Genomic DNA, 23,232 nt, shown 5'->3' with positions numbered 1-23,232 from the left:
TGTGATTATCTCCAATTTCTTCAACCCTTTTTGTTATAAATGGCCTTCATAAAAAATAATAAAATATATACCTTGTTCCAGTGCCATCACTTCTGCCATGGTAAACGCAAGTGCATTGTGAAGGACAAAAGCCATGAACTTCTTCAAAAAAACTCATTAGGAGGTAGTAGCAAATAAACAGATACATGGCTTCCTCCCAGAAGAACTGACATGAAGAAATGTGAAGGCTTTATTCCTAGGCATTCATGTGCAGTGTGCTACAAATGTGAATGTAGCCATCCATTTAGTAACAGCAGATTACAACAGATTAGCCCAGATCTGGGGTTGCTTAACCTTCAAATGTATCCTGAATGCCATCACTTAAAGCAGCTCACTCTTTACTCTGTCAGAACACACTCTGCTTCAAATCACATCCAACCATGCTCCAAGGTTGTTTTAATATGTAGGTTGTAAAGTTAGTGTGTAATAAAATATCTCTTTTATTCTCCTAAGAGGCAGTGCATTTATTATACTGTCTATAAAGTGTTCCAAGGTTCCTGAAGGAAATCTAGTACACCATGAGGATATTGCATGGCATTTTCTTTAATACTGAAAATGGCAAATTAATAGGAAGCCCAGATTCCAGAGCTTTCAAAAAATCCTGTAAAAACAGGGTCCTGCCAAAAATACATATATGGTTTAGGTTTTACACTGCAAAGCCAAACTGCATATGCACACACACATAATAGTTGAAGTTAAAACTATACAGTCATCTTTTTCAACCTGAATAAATCCATTGCTCATACTGACAAAGTTATTTCTTGAAAATTAAACATTAGACCTACATAAACATAAGATTGACTTAGAAGTGATGAGAAATTACCATAAATATTTACTCCGTTTTATGCACCTCCCAAGTGAGAAGCTTTAGGGTACATTTTGTCACATTTTTAGGATTTTCTGTACAGTCACAAGCACTAGAAACATGCTACTTACAAAACAAAAGCTGTCTTTACTACAAATTAATTTGGTGCTACCAGTCAAATTTTTAAAAATACTTTAAATATGCTGAAATTCCTTCAAAACCCTAAAACCTAATAAAAGATTCTATGGGGTGAGTGTAGATATTTTGACACCCTAACATATTCACAGAAACAGAACTTTGCAAAGCATATCAACATGGACTTTAGATGGACATATACAGCCATAGGGAGTATCCAGAATAATTGAAGTCTGAAAACTTTCAAGGGAAGCTGGTGGAAAGTACTTCATGAAAGGAATTAATACGTAAGAAAAATCTGGGGTTATTGAACCTAAGAACTTTGCACTTCTGTCTTTCCTGGCCCCTCTGTCACCTTGACTAGCTCTGTAAGAGTCACAGTGGCCACTTTGCTACCCTTTTTTGTTTGGGACAGACATATTGGAGCAATAAACCTCACTCTCAAACTAAAGTCTTGGCAGATCTTGTCTCCTTAGCTTCTCTAAAAAGATTACTGTGACTAACACAACCCAGCTAGCTGGGAAAGATTATTATTCAAAAAGAAATTGTCCAAAAGATTAAATTGAACCCAGATTTCACTCTTTTCCACGTGATTTATGCAGGCAAATGGCTGGAGTTCTGCGATGTCAGTGCACTTTGAGACACACTCATGGGCAAAGCATTGTTTATGGTTATCTCTTGCCTTGTCTGACATCGCACCATTGCCAGGATCGCCCTCCGAAACCTGCGAAGGGCAAGAAAGGCAAAACAGAAAGATCATTAGCTGGAGAACCAAAGAGAAGGGAAAAATTTTGTCAGAACTATTACAATAGTTTTCAATTTTAGTAGAATGTACTTAATAAAAAAACATGTATTTTGAATTCAAAAGCACCTGGGTCTTTTTCACTTCCAGGTCCAGGAGTGTAAATCTAATTTCATTTATTAAATAGGGATCGGAGCAGCATTTGTTTATCCCAGGAGAGCTTACAGCCATAACAAAGATGAACTTACAGAATGGGAAAAAAACACAGATGTTTTTCCATTGACTCAGCAGATATGTTCACCTAGGCAGAGATCACAGGCTGTGCTTGAAGGTTGGTAGCAGAGACGAGAAGAATGCCTCTTTGCAAAACACAGTCCTCAGTCAGAGGCCCTGGCTTGAGTAGAGCCAGATTTGTTATGCTTGCTCAAATCAGAATAGGCTTAACCTATTTACTTTAATGAAAAGGGTCAATCCATCCTAATCCTTTAGAATATGATACATCCCAAATCAAACACAAAAATCTACACCAGTTAAATATCACTAAGATGCACACACTTTGGCCGCAGTCATTAAAATCAGCCTACTACTGATGCAACCTAAATTCTGTACTGAATCCCCTTGAGAAAACACAAATGAGACTTTCAAAAGCTATGTTAGTATGTTCTCAAAAATATGTATCAATCCAGGATGTTGTGATGATGATCATAACAATTTACTTTAGGTGTTCCTGTCCAAAAGTCATCTTCAGTAAATTAACAGTGGCATACCCTTTGCTCTTCACTAATCAGCTTGCCATTTTTTACAGGTGATCCTTCTATATTCAGGTGATATGCTAAAATCATGAAATAGACAAATTTCAGAACACTTACTTTTTGTTTGCAATGACATAAATGCAGGGATTATAGAATGTGGAAGATTTTGCGAAGAGAGGAGCTATGATGGCCATGGCAGGAGAAATTTTCTTTGGGTCTCCAAAGGAAGACCACAAACACACAATAGAATATGGAGACCATGCCACCAAGAACATTATAATCATCACAACAGACATCTGTAAAAGGAGAGGAACAGATACATAGCCAGTATTACCTCACAGCAAAACCTCATAACAAAAGCACATACACCTAGGTGAAAACAGAGCTATCCTGAATTAAATAATATGTAACCAAGTACATCTGACACATTCTGACAGTTTACACTGAAGTCTCGCTTTGGAGATTTAATAGCACACCTCACTGCCATGTGTTTGGCATGGTGTCATTTCATTACAAACAATATTCCTTAAAAACTAGCACTACTCATTAGGTTAAATGTGCCCATCAGGAGTTTAAATTACCAGAGAGGACTTCACACATTAATTATGACCCCCATAACAAGTCACTCTGGGATGCTATTGCAAACAATAAATACAAACAGAGACAAAAATGTAAGCCAAATATTTAATTTGGATGTTAATAAAAGTTTTTCATAAGGCTTAATTATGGTACCATTAAATAAAAAAAAAAAAAGGAACCCAGAAGTCTCTGCTTGGTTCAATGAAGCATTATAGACATGTTCAGAATGATACAGAGGAGATATCTGAGCTGTCATGTCTACTTCACCTGACTGCAGAAAGAACCTGGGCAGCTTGGGGCTCAAGCCCCAGGACATGCCATGCCACAGCATGTCCTTGTCACCTGGACAGTGACAAACTGGGGGTAGTAGAGGGTAGGAGAGGTCATCAACTGAGACAGACTTTTCTGGATTTTGTCAGGTACATGAATTGGCAGTGGAAATCTCATATGAATCAAGAGGACAAAACAAACTACTAGAAAACCAACTAAAACTGCAGGGCTGCATACACACAGGATTCCCTAGTGCTGCTCACCTACACACCCAGTTAGTCTTTCAGAGATGAACAAAATGAGAAACAAGAAATAAACAGCTACTTTGTATGAGCTGCTGTAGAGCACAATCAATACACAAGCAGCGACTCTCACAGAAAATCCCTATTTAAATGCAAACACAACAACAAACACAATACCAAAATGTAAGAAAGAACCCTTTCATTTAGAAGTTTGGTGCATAGAAAGCTTAGAGGATGCTAATTTTCAAAAAGCAGATAGTAGTCCAGTTCTAAAGATGGATATTGCTTGACTCCAAAGCATTTTTTTCTCTTTTTTTTTATTATAACTTAGTGTCTCCAACTGCAAAATAGGAAAAATGCATTTCACAAACATGAGTCTAAATTTTTAACTGAATCCTCAGTTTCAAGTATTCTTAAAGTTCTTCACAAAAGTAAAACACTCAAATTACTCTTTTTTGGTAAAAATACTATTCTTCAGAACTTAGCAATGAGAAGTTTTTCCAAGGAATGCTGTTTGCACTGATAAGTAATTCAAAAACATAGGTACACACTCTTCTGTCCAATTCTCTCTCACTTTTTCACCACGCCCAACCATAAATCACATCTTTACACAAAATCAAAGGAGCTGGTGAACTTCAAGATTTCTCAAGGACTTTTATACATTAAAAGAATGTCAACCTTCCAGGCAGGATATATCATTGCATGCCATAACTCACATTTGCTACTGCTTACAAAAGAGATAAGCTCAACAGACTGAAAAGAACAAGGGATTGGAATTACACAGCTTGGGAGCTGGAAATGTACTCTCTTTCGTAGGCCACGAGTTCAAGTGAGAGTTGACCAATCCATTTCAGACCAGACACATCTGTGAACCAAGCAGGAAGCCTAAGGACTCTGCAGACACACAGTAAAAGTTCTCCTCGGGCATCTTCTAGGTAATGACAGAGGAGAGAGGCAAGGAAAATTCACAATGTTCCCAGCCTTCAAAGTAGCTCTTCATCTGGAGAGGGTATTAGACCAAAAGAAAAGGAATCCGGCGTGATGAGTCAAGCTAAGAGTTTTCACTAAGGTTCAGTATCAGCTAATATTTAGTATTTAAAAAAAGGGGCAATGTAGAAAACCTAAATGCTTATAAGCCTGCACCATTCCTTTGCAAACAGGGCTTTAACACAAAGAACATGCTTTAAGAAAAATATGCACTCATTTACCTTTGTCACATCTACTTGGTCAGACCAATCTATGTTAATGCTCTCCAGGCAGTTACTGCTGGCATATTGTTTCATTGTCCGGGAAACATTGTAATAACAGTAAAACATGACTGTTAAGGGCACAACAAAATTAACAGCAATTACACTCATTGTGTAGGAAATAAAGGACCTGATAAGACAGAAAAACAAAACAGAGTAACTTACAAATAGCCATCCAGGAAAAGTTACCAAAGAATTTGGTATTTTGATTTGATTATGACATTTTTCAACAAGCTCTAAAATAATAAGGAAAACATTTTTAGCTATTTTTTTTATTGGAAAGTACAAGTATTGAAGTTTTGAAGCATATCACAATTCCTACAGGGTTTTTTGCTAGACTTGCTCTAAGTTATTTCTATCGTTTTAAATTATTGTTAAAAATTTTGCTCCATACTTCAGAAAGAAGCTATGCTCTTACAGCGGTGAATTAAACAATCTTAGACTTCAGTGAGCCAGCAAAGTTAAAGGATAGCATGAAGGGGAATCTTACGCATCATTTTTCCTCCAATTTACTGTGCACGTTGCTCCGGTGGGATCCGGGGCGTAGCTGGCCCAGCCTGCGGTAGGCATGGAAGACCAGAAGACTGCATTTATCCAGGCAGCAAGGATGAGAGTGGCATAGCTACGGGTGGTCATTCTTCTTCCTGCAGCCAGGCACAGACAGTCACAAACAGCTCTCATCTGCTGCTTCTTTCCAGTGTCAAACCAGAGTGACAAGTGGCTTCCAGCAAGCACATGAAGAGTTAATAATAAAGACCCTTTCTGAGACTCGCAGTCCCAAACACTGTAGCGTACCTGTTTCATTCTGCTGGCTGACTTCCCAGTCCTTGCAGCTTTTAGACCACTTGAACACCATCACCCATTCCAATTCGGCATACAGGCAATACCCAATCCCAACCCCACACCAAAAGCTTATTATGCAACACTGCATTCAAGTACATCCTTGGAAGATTGCAGGGGAGGAATTAACTGTTACAACACAGCTGTAACAGAGGAGAGAAAAACACCCAGGGGGTGTTAACACAACAGAGGCACACACCTGCTTGATAGAGGTCAAAACCTCACACAGCCAGAGGCTTTTTGTGTGCTTTTCTGTATTGATGTGCCCTCTAAAGACTGAAAATGGCCATAAAAACACAATTTATAAACAGAGTAACAGACTAATGACGAATTTTTCACTTTAAAGAGCAGTATGTCAAGAAGGTAACTTACTTAACCAGGTACTGTAAGTTCAAGTTCTGCCCAAGGCTGTAACTATGGAGTCATTAATGAGAAAACAATAGAATCAAATCAGCATTTTTTCCTCCAACAGTGACTGAGTTTTGACCCCATGTCAGTACCTATATCAGGCCTGCAGATGGTCAGGTACCGATCAACAGCAACAACAGTCAGCAAACCAATACTCGCCATCCCAAAAAAGATATTTAAGGCAGCATAGATCTGAAATTAAAACAAACAAGCAAGAAAATAACTTCTGAGAAATCTTTCAAAGATGCAAGCACAAATCTGTGTACTGAATCAATGCAATTCAGCCAGAGTTCACTTCCATAAGCAAGGTCTTAAAGGTCTTAATTCAATGCAGGCAATTTGAAGGTGGCTCATTAGAAAATAAACATATCAAAAGCACCTGCTTATGTGCCCATTAGAAATCCTAACGACATCAGTCTCAAAATCAAAGAAACTGTCTTTCAATAAGTAAATTTTGAGATTCAGAGTTTGGAGGAGTTTATTACACGTTATCAATATATATTGAGGAAACCTGAGGTGCATTTGGTCCATCAGAAATAGCTACAGCTTTAGCAAACATGATGTTCTGAATTATCACTCTTTCATCTGTTGTGATGAAAGTGATGTGACCCACTGATTTACCCCTCATTTTCAAGTGTGTCAGATCTTTTGCACAGAACAACACATGTTGCAATCCCAGCATGCTCCAAATTCATCTGCCCATCATCCCACAGGAAGCCTGACCAGAAGGATGACTGGGAGGGCTGTGTTACCACTGGCACCCCAGTAATACAGAGCCCTGAGCCAGAGCACACAGCACCAGCAGTTATAAGATTACCACATGGCATTCAGCCACCTCAGATCACAGGATTCATTTGATTTAGGTCAACATGAGCTGTGCTTCAAGTGCCTTAACTCTCAAATCACTGAGATCTCCCATCAACCTGAACACACCACAAGCCAATCCAGATCCAAAGATGTTAAAAGTGAGGCTTCCTGCCAAACAATGACTGAATTTTGACTGTGAAGGTACTGTCTACTGAGGCAAGTGATGTCAGATTGTGATAAGCATGTCATATAAATGTCCAAAATGTTTGCCTTATGACAGTATATGCCTTCGTGTTACTACTCATATTCGTGGGCGCTTAAGCCTAACAGTGGAAGTATATGTTTTTCAGTCAGTCTGTTCTTAAAAATAGGCAGCTCTTAAAAGTAGGCTAAATCTTTAATGGAGACCAAAACCTTAGAAGCCTTCATTTTGAATATCCTATCAGTCCCATCCAAAAAGGACATGCATTTGCCAAGCAGAATTCACCATCAAAACAGTAGACACAATCAAAGTTATTTAGCTATTAGCAAAATCATCAAATGTGCCTATGCTACTATAACCATCTTCATTTCAGGACTTGATTTTGCAAGCCTTCTTAAAGCTATTTTAAAATGTCTAGTTGATAGATATAAGGTTACACTTAAATGTTTTCAGATTGTGAATATAAGCTTAAAGTGAAATTTACAAAAAAAAACTTCTCCAGAAATTGCTGACATCACAGAACATCAGCTTCAGGTCCAGAGTCACATTCTGCATCTCCACCTTATCTCTTAAAATAACATGAGATAGAGCCATTACTTATTTCTCACTATGCTTTTAAGTGCTGAAAGTTTCTCTCTAACTGAATTGCAATACCTGGCATCCAGTATATCCAAATTTCCAGCTTCCATGCAGGTCTGAGGCAGCAGACATGGGGTAACCAATGCCACTAACACCAATATCAGTAAAAGCCAGGTTGATGATAATTGCATTGGTCGCTGTCCGAAGCTCTTTGTACTTAACAAAGATGCCTAACACAACAATGTTACTGAAAATGCTTATCACTCCTGCAAAAACAGAAATGGGAAAACTTTACAAGAGCTACACACCAGCCAGTAATACACATGCAGAAGAAAATGCAAGCTATTCTAATATGTAAGTCCCAAAAAAGATTTATTTTCAGTCAAGTACAAGTTTGCAGAGAGGATAGACACCTGAAAAGGAGAAAAAAACTTTTCCAATTAGGCAACCTGCACATGGATTCAGTAAGCACCAATAAGACTTTTGATGTAATGACAACAAACAGAGCAGAAATTCAAATGCATCTAGGATTACACTTCAAACACTCTGGCTACCAAGTACAGTGCTGACCTCCATGATAAAGTCACCATGCAGGCTGGTGACTGGTAAAAAAAAAAAGGGTTAGGAATAAACTTATGTACCTGACCTATAAGAAGGTCACTGCCAAGCCCTGAGATTCAGCAATTTTAAAATCAAATGAGGCAAAAATCATAATTACCCCTCAGCTATCTCTCTATTAACACCACCAAGGATGTCTGCACCAAGGTGCAGGTCTCCTGTTGGAGGTCTAATATCTTTTAGCCCCACAGATGCTGTCATCTATCATATTCATATACTCACATGTTTCAGGAATGACACTGATCCTATGTGCTCCTAAAATTTAAATAAACAAGGAGCTGAGGATCTGATTTGAAATGAGCACCACAGAAAAAAGCCACATGCAGTGCCAGTTCTGTCAGCTCTCCTGTTGACAGATAGCATGTCACCTCTTGGGAGAGAGAGAGCAAAGGAGAAGTACAAGTTTAATAATGCAGACTTCTTATGAGGCATGTTTTAACAGATATTACAGCTACCAGTAATGCAATCAGACATACAACAGTACTATAAACTTGTATCCTCAGGGTGAATAAAAGATCCTTCTAGACACACTTAAATTTAATAATTCAGAGTCCAGACTTAAAAGTAAGGGGTGAAAGGGGAGGCAATGAAAAACAGGGAAGAAAAAGTGGAACCTCTATTCATTAAAAATGCTAGTATCAGTAAAATAAATTAATAATAGAGCAAAACAAGAGAATGTTTTGAGGAACAAAATATAAGAGCGAAGATGGATTCCATTTTGAACAAAGTGAGAAAAAGCATGTAGATACAAGAAATTATCTCTTCTCTGTTTCTCAGGAACAGGTCAAGCAGATGAATGAAGTTTCTCCAGGCAGCAGCTAAGAAGTGCCCATTAAAAGAGCATTGAAGCTGATCAAAGTGCTGGAGCACAAATCTTATGAGGAGCAGCTGTGGGAGCTGGGGTTGTTCAGCCAGGTGAAAAGGAGGATCAAGGTGACCTTATCATTCTCCATAACCACCTGAAAGGAGGGTGAAGCCAGGTGGAAGTCAGTCTCTTTTCCCAAGGAACAAGTGATAGGGTGAGAGGAAATGGCCTCAAGTTGCACCAGGGAAGAGTACTTTTAGATATTAGGAAAAATTTCTTCACTGAAAGGGTTATCAAGCACTGGAACAGGCTGCCCATGAAAGTGGTTGAGTTGCCATCCCTTGGAATATGTAGATATGGCGCTTGGGAACATAGTTTAGGGTGGGACATGGCAATGTTGGGTAGTAAAAAAAATAAGGTACATGTGTAATATGGAATTTACCTTTCCAGTTAGCATTTTAAAATTATACAAGAGAATTCACCACTATAAACAGAAAGACATCCATGAGGCACCAGAGCTTGCTGCAGCCTGAGCATCCCTCTGGTCATTACAAAAATGAATACACTGACCAGTGCAAAGCTTAACAATTACTTCATTCCCAGAAAACAAGAGAGAAACACTTAAATTTTTTAAAGAGCAGCATAATGATGAACACTGTACCCAGACTTCATTCTTATTTTTACACTTCTGCTTATTAACAAGGCTTAAATCTTCCAGATGTGAAATTTGCTGTGGTAAGGCTGGTGCAAAGCAATCAATCATACTTTCAAATATTTTATGGACTTCATTGTCAAAGAAATTTCTCATTAAGAAAGTAAAGATTTATTAGACTCCCCCAATCATAATTAGAAGTATAAAAATTAAAAAAAAAAACCAAACTAAAACTGCAAAGTAATCCAACTTTTTTTTCCCCCATGACATTTAATTTCCATGCAAGATTAAGAAAGAAGAGCTGGCTTGATTCTGGCAAATTCTATTGATACCCTGTGATCACCAATGATAGCTTTGATCCCAAACACCAGCTGGTCAAAGTTATCTGAAAATATCACCTTGTGACATACTACATAATCAATTTTAATAAAAATATAAGAGGTATATCTAGGCTTCCAATACTCAGCAATCATTTATCTCTACAGCTTCTTAAGAAACCTACTGCTCTGTGTAGCTGTTCTATTAATTTCTCCAAAGATCTTAAATAAATTATTGTCTTTGCATCCAAAAATACCCACTTTTCCAGCACAGCAATTTGATACTCACCACTTCAGACATATATGCTAAATAAACTGCAACCATCATCAATACTATTTCCTATAAATGTAAATACATTAATATTGTAAAGTATTTTTAAATCTAACTACAGCATAGAAAATTTTGTGGTACAGTCAATGAATAAAGACTAAACTGATTTGATTTCCATAATAAAGGTATAGAAGGCCTGTTTTTAAACATTCCATTCTGGTTAGGTGGATATTTCATTATCATAGCACTCAATGCTTCAGAAAAGCACTACTGAAGAAGTTGTGGTTATACAATGAGTAAGTTTTTAAGGGGAGAATAAGAATAATTTTATAATCATTCAAGTTTAGCCAAAGACCACTGCAGTCACAGGGAACAAACACAATGTGAAGCCTCACAGCGTGCTTTTCTAACACGTGTCACTGGTGAAAAATACAGCTGCAACTGGAATCTGCTCTTCTCTGATTAATGACCAGCTCCCTCCCTCCAAGTCACATTCCAACCCTTCCCCTTACATCCCCCTAACAGACACCCACTCACATGCTCAGACTACACAGATACTACTACAAACGTGTGGCTCAGGAGAAATCTCAAGATAGCTTCGAGCACATCACAGAAAAATGCAAGATGTGACAGCTATGTCCTATTTTTATCTATTTTGCAAGCTGGCAGAAACTAATTCTCACTCTCTTCTATAATTACATATCAACAAAATGTATTTTTTTGAGACACAATGCTGCCTTCAAATATAGAGCAGAAAACTTAGATTCCGCACACTTCAGATGTTTCTGCATATTTCAGTCAGGCAGCTGATTGCTAACTTGTCAGTAAACATGGAGAAAAACCATCAGACAGCTGTCCAATACAAAATGAAATACCATCACTATTACTGTACAAAATGAGCATTCAGATCTACAAGCTCTATTTTAAAAAGTTATGCAACAATTTGCCAATGCCCATACCTGCTGTTATTAAGTAAGCTGCAACTATGTTGTGCTCAGTCTGTGTGAAGGCTGAATGAGCTTCATTGTCACTTTCTGAGGAATTGGATGAGTCATTCCAATGCATTTTCGACAAAAGACTGTCTGCTATCCTCTGAAATAATTCATCAAGAAGACCAAACACTACAAAACCCTGTCAGGCAAATTCTTTCATTATCCAACAGACTCACTGAACAACTAAAACAAGGGGGGAGTAGGTAGGAGCTCCCCCCACCACTGACAGCTTCCAAGCATGATTTAATTGGACTAAAGTGAAAAGAAGTTTACACTCACAATCTATGCAGGAGATTGTTAATTAAAACAAAGAGCAGCACAGAACTGAGCAAATTTTGAACAGTGTGCTTAAACTTCATTCTTACTGCTAATGAGATTAACTGTCACATGCCCCCAAACTTTTTCCCCTCAAACCTCTTGTGCAATGCTTTGGAAACCTCAACAAAAGTTGACTCAGTTCAATCAATCATCAGCCTGACTTGGAACTGTTTCCCATCATCAGGCAAAGCACAAAAACCTGCAGTACAACACGAAGAGACAAATGTCAGTTTCCTTAAAAACAGGATAAATATACACTAAAGCCCATCCCTTCATATCTTTAAAGACTTACTTCTCCAAGATTCTTTGTTTGATTTAAACTCTCTGACAAAGACACGAGAAAAACAGATTCCAGTATTTTCCTAAGTGAAGCATGACTTTCAGAAAACTCAGCTGCTACATTTCTAAAACAGCCTGGTCTATAGAAAATGATTGTTGAATATGCCTCCCTCCCTTAAACACATTAAGCTTACTTTGGGCAAATTTTTCAAAGCATCTTAGTGGGCACTTTTCAAAGATCTGAGCAGCAAAAGCTCATTCCCTTCAACTATGAGGTACCAACACACCAAAGCAAAGACTCTTTAAAAAACCCTGCATAAATAAGAGCTGCAATAAGTCCTTGCCCAAAGGACTTAGAGTATCAGAAAGCAGCTGTTCCCCCTCAGCTCTGCTTCATACAGTTTTTGCCTTCAGTCAGTATTCATAGTGTGTGTAAAAGTGACAAGTGACAAAGATGAGCACCAGTGGTTCTTCAGCTGTATGTGGTTCACAGGCAGGTCAAGCAGGTCCCAGGCGAGGGCAGTGCCTTCTGAGCAGCAGTGAGGGTGCAGTGACACAGGAATAGTCCCCCTACAGAAAGTACACCTGAAGAGCTCTTTCTTCTCTCACCTGTGAAATACTCACAGAGCGTTCCCTCCCACTCCTTAGTTCTGCAAAACAAACATCCTGCATATTTCTTTTGAACATAAAGGTAAGAAAATTTTTATATAAACTTGTGCAGTCACAGCATTTAATCATCATTACTACACATGATCTCACATCACAGTCCTGTGAGCAAATGTTTCCTTTAATGCCCCACATCTGCACTCACAGCTCTCTGGGTATTTGTATATTACAGTATTTTTCCTGTCAGAAGAGGATTAGGCAGAAACAGGGTGGGAGGGCTCTGAAAGGAAAGATGATCTGTTTGGCAATGAAGCCTCTTTCCTCGTGCAACACTGTCCTGCCCTGAAAGACTTGGCATGGCAATAATTTGATATCTTTGCTTTCCTCCTCTGACACTTTGGCAAGATTTTCAAAAGCATCTCAGATCTTGCAGCTTCCACAGAAGTCAGAGTTTGCTATGTTGAATACCTCAAAAAAGCAAACCATTACTATTTTTCCTCAGATAGGATTCCAAATGTACAGTAGCAATTAACAAAATAAATTTTATACTTGATTTAAATACAACTTTCTAACACATGCAGTCCCTCCTATGTACCAATTGTTTCTGTCTCTTCTCAAACTTGACTAATTTTACAGCAAGTAAAATTGACAGAGAAAAGCCAAAACTAAAGGCAGACATCATCAAAAGTATTCTTTTTCTGCAACACTCTAGTTCATAAAATAAAGTCAAAAAGATAAAACAGGAAATATTGAAGTATAAAAATAATCCACAGCTTCTAAGCCAGATAAAATATGTCTTACCACATTGCTTATTAATACTGGTATAAGAAGATAAAATCCAAAACCTCAGGCTGTTTTTATCCTTCAATAACATAGCATTACAGGTGTCAGAGGGGCACCTTATAAAGTGATGCTTTTCCTTTCCGCCTGTCCCAGATCAGTAGCAAAATGTAACTTCTATTAAAATCCATTCTTCCATTTGCACGTATCTCTATATATATGTGGCACAATGCAATGTGAGTTTTAGCAAGCGACTTTCAGTTACGTGTAAAATATATCAATGCATGAACGATGTGAGTAGAGAAACTTAACTTTTGCATTAAAAATAAATAAATTGGAAACCAAAACCAACCCAAATTTCCAGTAACCCTGCTACAAATACATCCCAAATCCAACCCCTCCCATGTTTCCTATGCCCTCCACCGCTGGAGGGCCCTCTAAGGCAAAGCGTCCCTTTAACCCTTTCCCAAAGGGATGCAAATGGAAAACAAAGAAAATTTGTTTTCCCAAGGAAAACAAATTAATAACTTGCCTCTTTCTCCTCATTCACAAAGATTTTTACTAGACTTAAACTGTTAGAAAAATTTCACTCTACAGAGATCTTCAGCTGACAGCCCTGAAAGACCCCACTAAGATTTTTATTTGCCATACATCACACAATAGCTATAATTTTTTTTTAAATAAACCATACTCTTTCTTGCCAAGACAATGCTTTATACAACTGCAAATTACTTTGCACCAATCTATGTGCAACAGTCCAGCATTTCTTCAGGCAAACATTGACATGTACAAGTCAGTGCCAGAGAAAATTCTTCCTGTTCTACAACTGCCAGTGTTGCAGATTTACATTAAATATCCCAATTATTTTCTGCACTTCATCAAGTTTCTATAAATAGCAAATCTAAACGTAGCAAATCTATGAACTACATTGAGCCATCCTATCCCAGCATCTGCAGAAAACAACAAGGAAAAGAAACAACTCTGCAAGGAATGCAGGGCCACTAAAGCCATTCTCATTAGGTAACAACTTAAGCCTTACAATACACTGCCATGTATTACCCTCTGTTTAAGGATTTAGACCCCAAATAGAAAAAAAAACAACCCCAAAAGTTTGCTGTGACATGGACAAAAGGGTCCAGGTCTTCCAAATACTTGTAAGCAATCAATCTGGTGCTGCACCAGGTGTCAGTTTCAAAATCAGCTCAAAGTCAGACCCTATACCCAGATCAAACGCTGCCATGGGAGTGGAGGAGGACACAGGTAAGAGACACCACTACTGCTGTGTCCTGAGCTGCTCTGAAAACCATCTGAGCTTCAAAGGAATTTGCAGGACACCAACCCCCCTTGTGCTGCTGGCGCAGGTGGCAAATGAAAAGCTATTTAGACAGTCCACCTATGTGCTCCAAAGGCTACTAAAAAGGGGAATATAAATACAGGGAACACCTTACCCCCACTCCTCTCACTTCACATTGCACTCTGACTCTTCTTCCCCAGACACTACAACTACTTGAAATTTGCCATTTCTACCCACACACCTACTTCTGTCACAGCACCTGTGAGCCCCTCTCCTATCCTCTTCAGCAGCAGCACAGCATATCTGTAATTACATAAATAAAACCAGAACATTTCACTTACTAAGTGCAGGAGCACTGTGATAGACTCACAGCTAGAATTTGAAGTTCAAGACTGAGAGAAAGGTGTCATAAAAAATTAGAGAACTTCTTAGTTCATTACAGCATTACACTGCAGACAAGACATCATTTTTTTGAGACTGAATTTTAATCTGTTACTGTTAGCACCTTACTTATATCAGGAGGGCAGGGTCACAGCATAGCACAGAGAAGACAACACAGAACTTAAATGTGCCTTGCAAATAACCCCCTTCCCCAGAATGGAGAATGAAAAAAAGGCACCATCATATGGCAAACACAACCAGACAGGTTCCTCGTATGTTCTTCCATCCTAAGAACATCATACAACCTCCGTGGAGATTTAGGATTTCTCTGGACATTTGCACAAAATCCAAACAGCATTGTTTGTACACATAATACTCCCTTCCCTCTATCCAAGAGGCCAATCTTTCCTCCAGAGCTGCAATGGATATTGCTGTTTAGCCCCTCTGCACAGAGTTCAAAGCTTTTACTTTGCCCTTGCAGCGCCTGAGGCTGACTCACTGCTCCACCTGCCGAGAGAGCCAGCACATTCTCCTGCCTGCGCCTGCTCCTGGGCTGCCAGGCCACACTGCAGCCAAACACCGCCTGCCACACCCTGCACTCCACAGGTCACAGCAGGAGCCTTCTGACACCCTGGCAAAAAGCATGTCCCTAAAGAATAGCAAAGAGCAGCAAGGATCTGGGTCTAAGAGTGAGGACTGTGTTACGTCAGTCTTTCAAAGTCAGAACAATAAGGAAGGAGTATCTGAGCCAGCTGCCCACTACTGAAGCCTCAGTGAATAAACCCAGCACAGCAGAGGAGCCAGCTGCAAACATGACAGTACTGACACTGCAGGTGCATTGGTTGGCATTGTTCAGCTGCAATGTGAAATGCCCAAAATGCAATTACTTGCAACAAATTTAGAAAAAAGGCAATTTTGCAAAGCCTTAAGTCAAAGCCCGGAGACACTTAGGCTTAGCAATGCACAGCAACAAAAGCCTAATAATTCTCAGTTCTGGATTTAACTGACCTGGCTAAAGCTAGGCTTGTAGCAATACCAGGTAGAAAACTTGGAATCCCTCATTTCCTGGGTTTAAGAGTAGACTCAGCTTCTTCTCACAAAAGCAGGTCTAGCAGAACTTCAGTATTCTGTGGTTTGTTTTTTTAATCTGAAGAACATTTTTATTATCCTTTGCAGCATCTATTCACATTTAAATGAATTCTTTACTATTTGTTTTTCTACTCTTTCAAGTTTTGTTCAACATTATTAAAAGTAATGGCCACATTTGTTAAAACATGCAGTAAGTGTCCAATCCTGGTACTGAAAAATTACCTGCTGCCTTTGTTAAGCAGGAAGGTAACATAATTAAACTGCCTGTTACTGCATTAATCAAGTAAAAAGTGTTAACAGTGAATCAATTCTGAAAGGAACATTTTTCACACTGAAAAAGATGTTCAGAATACTTGCACATACATTATTCTACAGACCCCTTTTCAAAACTACTTTGTAGGAGAGTCTGTGAACAGACTCCTGGCTCCAGTTGAAAGAAATCCAGGGAGTTCTATTTTCACCTATTTTATTTCCAAAGTTCCAGAGCAGAGAGGCACCCTGGTCTCCTCCACCCTTAGGAAGACACAGTCACTCTCTTTCCAACAACCCTCATTATGAATCCATTTAGAGACCAAAGACTCATGAAGACTTTGTTATGTCTTTCTAAGCAAGACATAACTGAAAGCATTGTGTGCAGAGGAGCCCTATGATCAGCTATTTAATCTCAGCTCGACACAAACCCAGAGCACCACAGAGGTGCAGTACCAGGACATCAAAACCTCAAGAGAAACAGGCTAAGGGGGAGATGCAGGGCCAATAAAAAACCCTGAGCATTTTAGTATCAGTGTAATTAGATACCATTAGATGACTGAAGTATAGTATTAATCTTGTCTTGTTCATTAGACAGCACCTTCTAAGAGGACTAGGTCTTAATGCCTTTGGCTTTCATTAATATTTATACAGAAAAATTCACAAAATGTACTCTGCTGTCTTCTCTCTTATATATTATTATGCATTTAGAAATTATCAACACAGAAGTTTGAAATTTAGTTTATCAAAAAAGGTTCACAAAGGCTGTTTAAACAGCACGTCCATTTTAGAGTAGCCCAGAAGATTTGATATAAAAGGAGGATGAGAACCAGGGATCAGTCATGCACAGGTTCACATGAAGTATCTGCATGCAGTGAACATGTAGGGTCTTTTGAAAACCCATTTCAGCTGATTGTTTACTCCCAACTCCAACATGGAGTTAAGCACTGACTGCACTGCTTGTCAGAAACAAACAGTTTAAGAATAACATCGAACCGTGGCTCAGAAAAGTTTACAGATGTTCTGAGCAGTCTTCAGCTCTTCACCTGGGGCTACACTCTCCTCGTGTGTCCATCAACAGTCATGAAGTGTAAAAATAATTGTAATTTGTAGATTCAAGTTCTTTATAAAAAGATTTTCAGGGTTCTTTACAAAAATGTTTCACGGTTCTTCACTTCTGCAGATGACACGGTAAGACAATGAGGAGATACTCATGGGTCCATTTTTAATGTCCTCTTCCTATTTTAAGAGAAAAGAAAAATATATCAAACAATTCTTATCTTAGTTGTGCTTCAAGCAAATTCTATAGATAACCTTGAATGAGTTGATAAAATGTAAAAAACTAACATGGTTTTATACATGCATAAAAAAATGCAGAGTACTGTGCTTCAGTTTAAACTACCAGGACGTACAGAAATCTCTTGCACAGAACTGTAAACATCTATAAGACATTAAAAATCACAACATTCTGTTTAATATTTACAAACTTTAAATTATTTTAATTTTTATAAGCTTTTTAATATTTACAAGCTTTTCTTTAGAAGCTATTCTTATTACTGAGAGGTAAAAACCCCACACTCACCCCGAAAGCCTCCTCCACCACCTCTTCCTCCTCTGAATCCTCCTCCTCCTCCGCCTCTACCTCCTCTGAATCCTCCTCCTCTTCCTCCACCTCTGCCTCCTCCAAATCCGCCTAAAAAAAAGAAATTACCCTTTGAGGAGCACGTAAATTTTTGGTTATGCACAAGAATTTATTTCATAGACAGCTTATGAAATGAAACAAACAACAAAAAAAGCAGAAACTGTCAATTGCCAGACAGTTACCAGGTCAATTACTAGTACCCTGTTTGTTCTAGGGACCATCTGGAGCATTTTAGGTATTGCTTAATATCTGATATACCATGTCTGAAATACTAAAGACTTGACAATTACCTTCACAAGAGCAAAACATAAATTACATATATTAACCAGTAATTCATTATAACTATTAGTAATTATTATCTATTATTACAACTCAACATTAAAACACACAAAGCAAACCACTTTGAAACACTCATGCCTTGCTGCAAAGGGGCAGGGTATGGAAAAGAGACAAGAAACTGTGGTGTAAGAAAAAATAAACTTCAGCTTTAATTGAAGAGTACATCACAGGTGATGATCAAAAAACTTTCTGTCTTTGTTATAAATCAGTATTCTCTCCTCCCTATGCTTTGGAGCTTTTATTTAGCCAGTCTCACCACCTGAAAGGCATCACTGCCTTTTCTATAAAGTCAAGCAGAAACATTTTTATTTGCAATACAGCTGTTGATATTCAAGTACTCACCAGCAGCTTCAGAAAACAAAACACAAATACTCCACAGAACAAATGACCAAAGCAGCCCACGGCATCTCAAATAACTCCAACATTCTGCAGCTTTAAGATTCTTGTGATCTTACCTCTACCACCACCTCTTCCTCCCCCACGTCCACCACCACGTCCTCCTCTACCACCTCCTCTGGGAGCACCTTTTTCTCCAGGGGGCCTTGGCAAAAATCTCTGAAGAGGCAGCAGCTTTGCTGGATCAATGTAAAACTGCAGGAAGAGAATTCCATTAGGCTTTCAAAATACCAAGACTGAAAAGCATATTAATATCTTTCTTTACAAATATCCACAAGTTCATCTTATCCCATTATGCCAAACTGTCCTCTGCAAAAAGCCAGAGAAGCACACAAGAAGTAAATCCCAGAATTAAAAATCTGCTAAAATATAGGTGATATTTGTGTGATTTTGTTGCATCTTTTCTCGTGGGGCAGGGAGAGGGAATAATGTGGCAAACACAAAACTGGAAAGGATGAGGAATTTAATTCCTATTTTTACATAGGACAATCTGCTTTTAAAGTTGTTAAAAACTTAATAAAGCTTTTATTATCTGCTGACAAATGAGACTTAGCTAACTGATGACATTCAGTAAAATTCTGTTAATGAGATTGACTTACCTTTTGCAGTTTTTTAAATGAAGAGGCTTTCATGTTCTCAGAGAGTTTCACTGAAAAATACTGTTGGTTTCCTTAAGGAGCATTGCAGTAATAAAACATGCAAAACTGTGATTTTGATCAGTATATAGAAGGAACCTTCAGACATTTTCTAAGTATTTTATACATTCAGCTAAATTTCAACACAATTGCAATTAATTTAAACCTGCACATTTTACTTCACATTTAATGTGGGAGAGGAAAATGCACATAGCTAGTGACTGGTGCTCAACCAACTGAGTCTTAACTGGGTTACTCCCCCAGCTATCCTGCTTTTGTCAGGGATTCTCTCCACCTGGCAGTGACCACAAAATGTACCCCATGTCTCTGTGTCAGGCTGGCTCTGCCAGCGATGTCCTGATATCTCTGATAGCAGAGATATGCCCATTTTTATGGGCAGGTAAAGTAATAAACTGGACAATGAGCCACAGGACATCTTAGTATAAACTCACTTTATAATTAATGTGCTGGAGCATGAGCAAGGTCCCCTAACCCACAAAAAAACCCCAAGGCCCTTGAGCCAACTCTGTCATGGCTTAGTAACCTACAGCAGAAAATTTGGTCAGTTAGCCATAAAAAGTAACAACTTGAACCACCATGGATCCAAAACACAGCATCAGTACTGCTAAAGAGTGAAAACCTCTGACTGACTTCAAGTACTCTATTATATCACAAAAGCTCTAAGATGGGCACTTAATGTGAATGAAGCACCTACAGTTGCAACAAGACTCACTTATAACTGGTAAGCAAAGCCTGAACTATTTTAAAATCCTAGAGAAATCCCATTTCATATCCAATCAATTTTTAAAAAACAAATATTGCAAGTCACACATTTTTTGAAGGATACAAAGTCTCTCAGCTGTCCAAATATTTCATCCACTTTGCCAATCTGCTCCTTATTATCCAGGTACACTGGGGCATTGAAATAAGGCACCTTGTTTTCTTCTGTTTTACATTTACAAACTATGTCATCTTCGCAGGGATGCATGAACTCCCCCAACACTGAAATAAAGAACACACAAGCTAAAGAGCTGGAGCAGACAATCTCAACACAAGAAATGAAGTTTCTCCATGTAACTTACAAACTACCCTTTCTGGAGGGCCCTGGTCATATCCTCCTCTGTTGAAGCCTCCTCTTCCACCTCCCCGTCCGAAGCCACCGCGCCCGCCGCGGTTGAAGCCACCTCTGTCACCGCCACCTCCTCCTCGGTTAAAGCCACCTCCTCTTCCTCCTCCACCTCCTCTCCCACAAAAAGACATTCTCTACTGTTTCCTGCATTGGGAACAAGAAAATCAGTTATTTAAGACATCATAAAGATGTATGTGTCACACTTGATTTGCTGCACAAACTGCGGTCTCCTGTCAGCCTGGTTTGTTAATTTAACGGTTCGTCCTTTCCAATCCTCACCAGAAACATGCTGGCTGATGAAAATCCAAGCTTGCACCTCAGATGTCATCCACTGCAACATCCAACTGCAAAAAGTGACTAGCAGTGATAGCTAGTCATCTTTCACCCATCTCTACAAAGATGCCATATCTGATGGCAGTCCCCAGCCCCACAAGTGGCACAAAGTGAGAAGATCATGGAATAGTTGAATAGTTTGGGTTGGAAGGGTTAGCTTGTTCCAACCCCTCTGCTGTGTGCAGGGACACCTTCCACAGGCTGCTCAGTGCCCATCACTCCCTGGGATGGGGCATCCACAGCTTCCACAGACAGCCTGTTCCAGTGCCTCACCACCTCACAGTAAAGAACTTCTTCCTAATATCCTATCTCAACCCACCCTCTTTCAGATTAAAACTATCTTCCCGTATTCCATCCCTGCATGCCCTTGGGAAAAGTCCCTCTCCAGCTCTGCTGTAGCCTCCTTCAGGCACTGGAAGGCTGCAGTAAAATCTCCCCAGAGCCTTCTCTTCTCCAGGCTGAACAATCCCCACTCTCAGCCGGACTGCAGAGGAGAGGTGCTCCAGCCCTGTGACCACCTTCGTGGCCTCCTCTGGATCTGCTCCAAAAACTCCACGTCTGTTCTGTGCTGGGCTTCTTCCAACCCTGCTGCTGTGTGCAGGGACACCTTCCACAGGCTGCTCAGGGCCCATCACTCCCTGGGATGGGGCATCCACAGCTTCCACAGACAGCCTGTTCCAGTGCCTCACCACCTCACAGTAAAGAACTTCTTCCTAATATCCTATCTCAACCCACCCTCTTCCAGATTAAAACTATCTTCCCTTATTCCATCCCTGCATGCCCTTGGGAAAAGTCCCTCTCCAGCTCTGCTGTAGCCTCCTTCAGGCACTGGAAGGCTGCAGTAAAATCTCCCCAGAGCCTTCTCTTCTCCAGGCTGAACAATCCCCACTCTCAGCCGGACTGCAGAGGAGAGGTGCTCCAGCCCTGTGACCACCTTCGTGGCCTCCTCTGGATCTGCTCCAAAAACTCCACGTCTGTTCTGTGCTGGGCCCCCCAGAGCTGATGCAGCCCTGCAGGTGGGGTCTCACCAGGGCAGAGCAGAGCAGAGGAGCAGAATCCCCTCCCTCCCCTGCTGCCCACACTGCTCTGGTGGCTCAGGTTTGGCTCTCTGGGCTGTGAGTGCACATTGCTGGGTCATGTCCGTCCTGTCACCCACCAGCACCCCCGGTCCCTCTCGGCAGGGCTGCCCTCCCTCTATCCATCCCGCCCAGCCCGTGCTGGTACCAGGGGCCGTCCCGACCCTTCCCCTCGGCCCCGTTAAACCTCCGAGGTTCCCCCGGGAGGCCGCACTGCTCGGGCTCAGCGCCACAGAGCCCTGGGTACGCAGATTGCACGCAGTGCGGGGGGACCCCGGCTGCCGGGCCATTCCCTGAGGGATGACGGGCGGACAGACGGACGGCCAGACAGACGGACGGACGGACGGACGGACGGACGGACGGGGCCGCCGCTCCCTCCCCTCCCGCGCGGGCCGTACCTGCACGTGCGCGCCGCGCCCGCCCGGGAACACCCGCGCTGCCGGAAACGCGGCTGCCTGCCGTAAATGAAAGGGCGGGCGGCGGGCGGCAGTGTCGCGAAGGGCGTGCCGGTCCCGGTGCTGTCCCGCGCTGCCGAGGGACAGGGACAGGGATAGGGATAGGGATAGGGACACACACCGGGGGTGACAACAGCGGCCTGGCACGGTCACCCCGCTCACGGGCACTGCTGCGGGCAGCCAGCCGCTGCGGTGGATCGATGCGAGTCCTCCGCGCAAGGCAAATGTCGTCCCAAGAAGCGCTTCCTTCTGTGCAAAGCGTGCGCTTTATGATCGGCTTTTCGCAAGGATTAAAGTGAACATGGGCGGGCGGCGGGCGGCAGTGTCGCGAAGGGCGTGCCGGTCCCGGTGCTGTCCCGCGCTGCCGAGGGACAGGGACAGGGCCAGGGACACGGACACGGACACGGACACACACCGGGGGTGACAACAGCGGCCTGGCACGGTCACCCCGCTCACGGGAACTGCTGCGGGCGGCCAGCCGCTGCGATGGATCGATGCGAGTCCTCTGCGCAAGGCAAATGTCGTCCCAAGAAGCGCTTCCTTCTGTGCAAAGCGTGCGCTTTATGATCGGCTTTTCGCAAGGATTAAAGTGAACATTGAGTGTGTTGTGTTAGAAAGTTGTGCTGTGTTAATTTTCTTAAGCAGTGTGTTAAGCACAGTTTTAGGTTATAACGTAATGTTAAAATAGAAACTGTGCCATGTAAGATACTTTTTTTAAAGAGAGGACTCGCAGCAGACAGCAGCCACAGGACACCTGAATCTTTCAGAGAAAGGGAATTTATTGCTCCCTTACCAGCAGAAAACTAACTTCTTCCCACCTCGCTCAGACATGAAAACACAATTAGGATTAAGAGGAGAAGCTGACACTGACCAGACAGAATCCTGTGTTTGAATGGAATTTGTATACATACATCATGTATGAGGTGTAT

General features: G+C 40.8%; 2 protein-coding genes across 2 annotated transcripts; both read right to left on the bottom strand.

Moving 5' to 3' along the window:
• Nucleotides 1-717: 717 nt before the first annotated feature.
• On the bottom strand, nucleotides 718-16,353 carry RRH (retinal pigment epithelium-derived rhodopsin homolog). The gene is made up of 7 exons (XM_039710618.1): nucleotides 11,270-16,353; nucleotides 7,723-7,913; nucleotides 6,152-6,251; nucleotides 5,302-5,455; nucleotides 4,773-4,941; nucleotides 2,591-2,769; nucleotides 718-1,703 (listed from the first exon to the last, which is right to left on the bottom strand). Exons 1-7 carry the CDS (start codon nucleotides 11,373-11,375, stop codon nucleotides 1,574-1,576), a joined length of 1,029 nt encoding a protein of 342 aa, XP_039566552.1. The 5' UTR covers nucleotides 11,376-16,353; the 3' UTR covers nucleotides 718-1,573.
• A 618-nt stretch (nucleotides 16,354-16,971) lies between these two features.
• On the bottom strand, nucleotides 16,972-22,305 carry GAR1 (GAR1 ribonucleoprotein). Its single transcript, XM_039710617.1, has 7 exons — nucleotides 22,247-22,305; nucleotides 20,393-20,583; nucleotides 20,158-20,312; nucleotides 19,275-19,334; nucleotides 18,735-18,870; nucleotides 17,881-17,991; nucleotides 16,972-17,537 (listed from the first exon to the last, which is right to left on the bottom strand). Exons 2-7 carry the CDS (start codon nucleotides 20,568-20,570, stop codon nucleotides 17,524-17,526), a joined length of 654 nt encoding a protein of 217 aa, XP_039566551.1. The 5' UTR covers nucleotides 20,571-20,583; nucleotides 22,247-22,305; the 3' UTR covers nucleotides 16,972-17,523.
• Nucleotides 22,306-23,232: the final 927 nt, after the last annotated feature.

This window comes from Passer montanus, unplaced genomic scaffold (assembly GCF_014805655.1).
Source record: "Passer montanus isolate IOZ18808 unplaced genomic scaffold, ASM1480565v1 scaffold23, whole genome shotgun sequence".
Taxonomy (NCBI): Eukaryota; Metazoa; Chordata; class Aves; order Passeriformes; family Passeridae; genus Passer; species Passer montanus.
The sequence above is the reverse complement of the archived record's forward strand: the minus strand, read 5'-3'. Positions and strand labels throughout refer to the sequence as shown.

What these genes read in the sequence shown, in the direction of transcription:
- RRH (XM_039710618.1), bottom strand. Translation starts at nt 11,375, where the DNA reads ATGCATTGGAATGACTCATCCAATTCCTCAGAAAGTGACAATGAAGCT. An exon ending in AGCTTACTTAATAACAGCAG is followed by an intron (nt 7,914 to 11,269) that starts GTATGGGCATTG and finishes CTGTTTTTGCAG; the next exon opens with GAGTGATAAGCATTTTCAGT. An exon ending in ACCAAGTAGATGTGACAAAG is followed by an intron (nt 2,770 to 4,772) that starts GTAAATGAGTGC and finishes CTCCTTTTACAG; the next exon opens with ATGTCTGTTGTGATGATTAT.
- GAR1 (XM_039710617.1), bottom strand. Translation starts at nt 20,570, where the DNA reads ATGTCTTTTTGTGGGAGAGGAGGTGGAGGAGGAAGAGGAGGTGGCTTT. An exon ending in CATTTAAAAAACTGCAAAAG is followed by an intron (nt 18,871 to 19,274) that starts GTAAGTCAATCT and finishes CTCTTCCTGCAG; the next exon opens with TTTTACATTGATCCAGCAAA. An exon ending in AGGAAGAGGTGGTGGTAGAG is followed by an intron (nt 17,992 to 18,734) that starts GTAAGATCACAA and finishes TCTTTTTTTTAG; the next exon opens with GCGGATTTGGAGGAGGCAGA.